At 39.0% G+C, this 7,500-nt stretch overlaps 1 protein-coding gene across 2 annotated transcripts in view; it reads left to right on the top strand.

Moving 5' to 3' along the window:
- LOC138000808 (N(4)-(Beta-N-acetylglucosaminyl)-L-asparaginase-like) overlaps positions 1-7,500 on the top strand; it is a 230,964-nt gene that overhangs the window by 192,195 nt on the left and 31,269 nt on the right. Inside the window, exon 10 of one of the 2 annotated variants that reach the window (XM_068847462.1) lies at positions 2,173-2,280. The exons of the other annotated variant lie outside the window; for it this stretch is intronic. Within the exon in view, the coding sequence (XP_068703563.1) occupies positions 2,173-2,280 (108 nt within the window). The remainder of the gene's footprint in view (positions 1-2,172; positions 2,281-7,500) is intronic. 2 annotated transcript variants of the gene reach the window in all.

Raw genomic sequence — 7,500 nt, forward strand, 5'->3', positions numbered from 1 at the left:
AAAGTACGAACCCACTGAATAAAGGAAGGACCAAAGCCAAAGGTGGAAATTGTCTCATACAAAGAATTCCTATTCACCGAGTCAAAGGCTTTCTGGAAATCAATGGTGACCATACGACTGTCAATTTTATATCTTTCAGTGTACTCCAATACGTCATCAATTGTGCGTATTGCATCAAATACAGGTCTTCCTTTGACGTAGGCACTCTGATTGTAATGAATAATACTGGGCAAGTCTAACTTGTAATCTTCAAGCAATCGCCATAGATCCTATTTTGGCATCAACATTGACCTCCAATTGCTAATTTTTCTCTTGTCCTTGTCTTTATTTTCCAAAAGAGTTATGATGGCTTGTTTTTGCAAATTCGACAATTCACCATAATCATATGAACAGTTAAGGCTATCCACAAGGAGGTCACCTACTACATCTCAAAAAGCAATATAAAATTCACATAGCCTTGTCTCTTCATCTGACAGCTTTAGTATTCCCGGATTGCCTGGAAAGGAATGCAGCAAAGTCGCTGATGGGTTAAGAGGTTCTGATTTGTACAAATGAGTATAGTAATTTTCCACCTCAGCTATAATTTTTTGGGGGTCCATGGTCAGAAAACCATCTTTACTGAAAACTTTCCAGAGCGAGGTCTCTGATTTCCTACTGGTTTCAAGACTTGACTTTTTTTTCACCAAATTCATAACACCTAGCAGTTGAGCGAATAATCGCACCCATTGATAAATGCTCATTAAAGTGAATTATATTCATTTTTGCAATTTCCAATTTTTCCTTATTTTCACAAGATGGGTCAGTACCGCAAATTTCTTTTTACCTCTTTAGTAAACTTTCATCATTTGCAAGCTTATCACGTCTCACACGCACTTATTTAATTTTGACTTGCCTTATTCTATATTTGATCAAGTCCCAAAGCACTCTTTTATCACTAACGTCTGAGAACTCCTCGTGCCAGTCTGGTACCTTCTGGTTAATCATCAATATAAATGCCAAGTCTTCCAGTAAACTGGCATTGAATTTCCATTAAGACGGACCAAATTTTTGCTTCTCGATACTATGGAAATGGAGAATTAGTCGGTGGAATGATATCCACTCTTTTGACCTCTTGGTGATATGAGTCGCTAATCAGCCAGTAAAGTGTTTACAATCAGGATTTTGTGCCCGCCAGATATCTACCAAATCAAAATTACAACAAATATTTTGAATGCACCTTCGAGAATCTTTCTTGATTGGATTGCCCCCAGAGCAGTCAAGGTCTATGCTGAGAGCAACGTTAAAATCACCTCCCAAAACAATTTTTTGTTCCACATTGTTGTGATAATTTTCTAGGAGGCTATTCAAATTATTGAAAAAAGGACATTGATGGTGAACCTTGTTTGGAGAATAAACATTGAGGAGCAAAAATTCTGAACCCTGCACCGTTGTATTGATCAAAATAAAATGGCCCTTGTCGTCAGTTCTCGAAGAATTGAGTTTGAATTCTAGATCATCTCTTACCAACACCAACACCCCGTAACTATGATTGGTCCCATGTGAATAAAACATCTTACCTTTCCACTGCATACAATGTATTCCATACTGGCTCCACTTCCTTTGACCAATGCCATGTCCATTCTTCTTCAGTCTCTTGCCTCTAAATGCAGCGGAAGGTGCTCGAACACTTAAGTTTTAATAAAAGACACAAACAGCAATGGTGACGCACAACCTGGCGAAAAGGAAATCAAACCATGTCTGTCACAGCTTTCTAAGCTGTGTTGTGATTTGCGTGAAAAACTATCCATCCTGATTGCCTAATTAGATGGAACTTTCGGGTACAAGTGAGTGACAATTTGCATACAGATTCTCACCAAAACTCGTGGATATCCACAAGTAAAAAGAAGGGACCTTGCATACTCAGTGAAATGAAGGTTAGCAGTAAATTGTGTCACCAGAAATGTGCAAACCATGACTTGCATCGCCCTTAATTTCGCTGATGACTTCATCAACTGCCTTGGTGGGAACTCGTTGGAAAAACTTACCATAAGGTTACTGTTAACTACATGATGTATGATTCAGCTAGTTATAAACATTGAGTTTCCCCTCCTTTTTGGGCGGTGATGCCAAAATGTGACATTGTAAAATGTCACTACTTAAACTAACATCAAATCCTTCCTTTCCCAATGACAGTCGTGTTGGAGACTCGCCTATTGCTGGAGCAGGGGCCTATGTTGACAATGATGTTGGTGGTGCAGCTGCCACAGGAGATGGTGACACAATGATGCGCTTTCTTCCTAGGTAATACAATACATCACATGACAATAATAATAATAACTAAAATGCTCAATAAACATGACCATTGTTGGTCTTAGTTAATTTGGCAATCTCATTTAACTGTAAACTGCATGTTGGCTTTAGGAAGACTAGGCTCAAACAATTGACAAAAACGTTGAATTGGGGAGAGAAAGTGGATGGCCATCAGTGTTTAATCTCTTACCTTTGCTGGTGGCTTGTTTTATTAAAAAAGGCTGAGTTTATTATTTGGAATGTTTGCAAAATATGTAATAGATTTTCCTTTTATGAAAGCTGGGATGGTCATGCAAAGCATCGCGGAACAGGCCCTAGCAACACACAAGCACAGACTACCCTTCTGGCTATGTTACAGGGATGAACACCTCAACAAACAGAACGCTGGCATCCGGTTCGCCAAACAGATGTAAAATACCTTTTATAGACTGCTTGGTAATGCATTGGACCACTTATGATGACTTTACGACGCTTTGTATCTAATGTCAAAGACAAATATTACCCTAATAACAGAGCAGGAGCAGTATACAAAATCACATGCTGCAATTACCGGGCCACTTATATTGGTGATCTTAATAACAATGTTGCTGAACACCATTTAAGAACAAAACACACCATCGACTGGGACTTCTGGTGAGTGCTTAACCTACGGAACGGCCTATTAGCAGGGCCTACACTTCAAAGGTGGGAGACAAACTACATTAAACCGTTAACACAAAACCATAACTACACGCAACTTTCCCACTCATAATTCAAACTGCATCATAATTGACCAATCACCACTCACCATCCTTACAATGAATCATTACTTTTCCCACCACCATGCACAACAAAGATCAAGGCATCACTACACACTCTGCTACACTAGCAGGCAATTGCCCCATGGTATTCACTGGCACCGTTTTTCAGAAATTGACAAGCACTTAAAAAAGGACCACAGAAACAGAACTGTTTGCATCTTACAAGTAACTTTTCCATCCTAAAGAAATGCAACGGAAAACTAGAATGTCTAATTTAAGAGATGTTGTTCATAAAAAGGAGAAACCCAGTCTCAACATGCAATCAGATTCTATCCATGCAAAACTGTGCTTAATTTGAGCATACTTAACATGTATACGTTATCTTTTAACAAGGTTTTCCTTTCTTGGGGTGTAGTTAAAAAAACAGGGGCTTGGTTTTTTTAGGGGGTCTAAAAAAGAACAAGACATTTCTTTTCTCTGTTCCACTTGTCCTACTTCTCCTACTTCTCCTACCCCTCCCTGATCGTCCCCTTTGCCTCTATCCTACCCCAACTTCCTTCACAGATTTATCACACCACACCCTTCCTGTTTCTGTTCCTGGGAACTGTTTCAAATCTTGTCCCTAGTACACAGTCGAATTTGTCACCTTGCTCCAAGGAGCAAGGATGGCACAGTCGGTTAGTGCGCGGCCTTGGTGCAAGAGGTCCTGAGTTCGATTCCTGGATCTCGCATCCTTGTTTCGACTCCTTTCCTTTCCGTGTAGCTAGTAGCTTTAAATACCCGTAAAACGGAGCACTGATGGAGAGGGGGGAGTAAAATGAGCGCACCGTCGACCTCAGGTTTGTCAGTGATTAAAAGTTACTGTTACGAGTTATCGACGTTAAATAAGGTCTACTCACTTACTCACTTACTCAGGACTCAAGTATGAAAAAGTGGCTTCAAGAAATTATGCAGAAATCAACCAGAAAGTTGTTAACACACTCGTCAAAATGTGCTTATTCCATGCTTCGAAAATGCCCACCAACCAATGGCAGCTCCAACATTCCTCTCTTAGATAGAGATCGACTGAATGGTAAAAGGTCACCATTTACCCCAACAGTACTTGCTTTTATAAAAAAACATTCTGCTAGAGTAGTGACCAAGTTTAGAAAAAATTCAATTATTTTACCATATGAACTCACTTGGTAAACCCTTTTCTTTATTTCATTTTTCCACCGACACATCATCACAGCTTCTTTACAATGTAACCCCTATATCCAACAAGTGAAAGAATGCTTTACTTCCAATAACCATCAACCAATAGTCTTAACCCAGTGATCAAGAGAACGGTAGTTTTAGACTAAACACTTCAAATAAGTGATCACCCCAATCACTGCAATGTGTGCCAATCCCTTACCTAGCTAGAATGCAGTGTCTGACACTTGCAGACCAATCCTAATTCACAGTTATTGAAAGCTAACCATTTTTAAAATGGGTGCTTAAAGTTAAGTACTGCTTATCAGCGCTAATCAAACGGGTGCTTAGACTTAAAATACTGTTTGTCAGCGATACTTGTAGACAGTCTGCAGTATGTGGTCTGCAGTTGTCATACACCTCCTGGAATGCTAATTGTTTCACATAATACAGTGCATAACTCTAATCACTAAATTGAAAGCTGAGCCCTTATTCCTAAAATGCGGGTAGTGTCCCTAAGCTTACAAGAAAGCTAACCAATCAAAATGAGTGCTCTGTAACCGAAATCACTAAGCTGAGCATTCACTAAACTTTGTTGCTCTTGAATAATAATAATTAATAATAAAATATTTATATAGCGCTAGAATCCTTAAAGTTCAAATGCGCGTAACAAGGGCAATCCAATATATAACACTAAAATAAAAACGGCAAAAATTATAAAAATGCTTTTTTAAAAAGGAACGTTTTAAGTTTGATTTAAAAACGGACACTGGGGAACTGTTCTTAATGTCAAACGGCAGATTATTCCAGAGTGTGTGGGCTGCCACAGAGAAAGATCTTGCACCGTATGATTTCAAATTAAAATGCGGAATATAAAGATTCTTTGATGATGAACGTAGCTGATGAGATGGAATGTAAGGTATAAGTAGATCATGAATGTACGAAGGTGCCAGATTGTTAAGAGCCTTGTACGTGATGAGTAAAATTTTAAACATGATACGATAATGAATCGGAAGCCAATGAAGATTTAACAAAATAGGCGTAATGTGTTCATGTTTTCTCGAAAGAGTAATGACACGAGCAGCAGCGTTCTGGACGTGCTGGAACTTTTTTATTTGCTAATTCGGAAGGCCATAGAGTAAAGAATTGCAATGATCCAGTTTGGAAGACATAAATGCGGGAACAAGTGTTTCAGTAGTGGTCGATGACAGGTACTTTCTTATATAGCAGATGTTAGGGAGATGAAAAAAGGATGATTTGCAAATACTTGCAACATGATCGTTGAAATGAAAGTGATTGTCAAAAATGACACCAATATTTCTAGCTTTCTGTTAGACACAGCTAAAGCTCTATCCCCAGGTATAGTTGGCTGAAAGGACAAGTAAAGTGGAGAATCATCAGCATAAAAATGGTAACTCAAGTTGAATTTGTTAACAATGTCGGAAAGCGGAGAAGTATAAAGAAGGTACAAAATGGGCCCCAAAACTGAACCTTGTGGAAAACCACAATGAAGTGCATGTTTCAAGGAAGCCTCACCATCAACGGACACATACTGCAGGCGACTGGACAGATAAGATTGAAACCATAATAACGGCTTCCCAATGACTCCAAAACGCTCTTGAGGACGAGAAAGAAGAATATCGTGATCAACTGTATCAAAAGCTGCGGAGAGGTCCAGAAGTAATAAAATAACTGTCCTACAGTTATCAATGGCTGTGAGGACGCTGTTATGCACACGAATAAGAGCCGTTTCTGTGCTGTGAAACTGTTTATAGGCAGACTGAAATGTGTCGTACAGATTATTATTGTTGATGTAGGAAATCAGTTGGTTACCAACAGACTTCTCAATTGCTTTGCTGATAAAAGTAAGATTACAAACAGGGCGATAGTTGGACAACTGCGTATGATCCAAGGAGGGCTCCTTAAGGAGAGGGTGTAACTTAGCAACTTTTAATTGAGAGGGCATTTGGCCAGATTATAGCGAAGTATTAATAATTATGGAGATAAATGGTAGCAGTGTGTCCGGAGCGTTTCTTGTGACATAGCCAGGAAGAGGGTCAAGATCGCACAATTTGGAAGATAATTTCACTACACATTTGTGGACTTCATCAACGGTTACAGTATTAAACTTGTCAAACGTATAAGGACAGACCCGGTTGACATCTTAAACTTGGGTGGATAGGAGCTGCAGCATCTAGGTCCATGCGTATTTTAGTTATCTTATCGGAAAAGAAATCAACAAACTTATTTGCGAGGGCAGATATGGTGTAGAATACTTTCTATGTAATAGATTGTCAATTGTCTTGAAAAGAGATTTATAATTCGATTGGTTATCATCGATTAGTGAAGTGTAGTAAGATTTCTTTGATGGAAAACCAAGGTGCAGCAGGACGCAGAGTAACAGTTTTTGTTTTAACAGGAGCATGGATGTCAAGAATAGAGCTTAGAACGTCATTATACTGAGTGATTAAATCATCAAGGCACTGGAGCGGTGAAGCAAAAAGACTTGGAAGACTAGAATTAAAGACATCAAAACCAAAATTAACAAAATCAATAGAACTAAGCTTTCTAAAGGTAAGAAGCTGCTTGTCAAACACTGGCTTTTCAAGCTTCACATAAAAGTGAATGGCAGCGTGATCAGATATAACAAAAGGAGAATCAATTGATAAATTTGAGACAATGTCATCATCAGATCGAGTGATAACAAGATCACCACCACCACGAACAGGGCCAGATCTTGAAACATGATGAAATGAATAACCAGTAGGACATAAATCACGAATAATAAAATCATCATCAATTCCTGATTGCAACCATGTTTCCCTGACAGCTAGCAGATCAATGCAATGTTCAGCAACAAAATCTTTGATGATGAGAGTCTTGTTGTTTACGGAACGAGCATTTAGAAGGCAGAAATGTACAGGACGAATCGTCAGTGCATTTCCTCTCTCTGTCGGCTTGCATGGTATTATCGTTAGATTGTTGTAATTTGAACAATTAGAAGTTTTTTCTGGAAAATGCAAATCTTGATCGCAAACTGGGATGAGAAACCAGCTAAAAACTGTGTTGCAGCCATCTTGGGCGCATTGCTAAAATCGCATCATTAGACGACTTTCCTAGCAGATCAGTACTACGCTGGCATGGTTATCCATATCTCCTTCTTTGCCTTAAGAGTGAACCCAATCACTTTTGTTTGAGGAGCAAGCGTATCTCAGTTGGTTAGTGCGCGGCTTTTGGAGGAAGAGGTGACTTTACCTTTACCTTTACATTACCTTTGTTGTATGTCTCCAAGTGAGGT

The sequence above is a fragment of the Montipora foliosa genome, chromosome 4 (genome assembly GCF_036669935.1).
Source record: "Montipora foliosa isolate CH-2021 chromosome 4, ASM3666993v2, whole genome shotgun sequence".
Taxonomy (NCBI): domain Eukaryota; kingdom Metazoa; phylum Cnidaria; class Anthozoa; order Scleractinia; family Acroporidae; genus Montipora; species Montipora foliosa.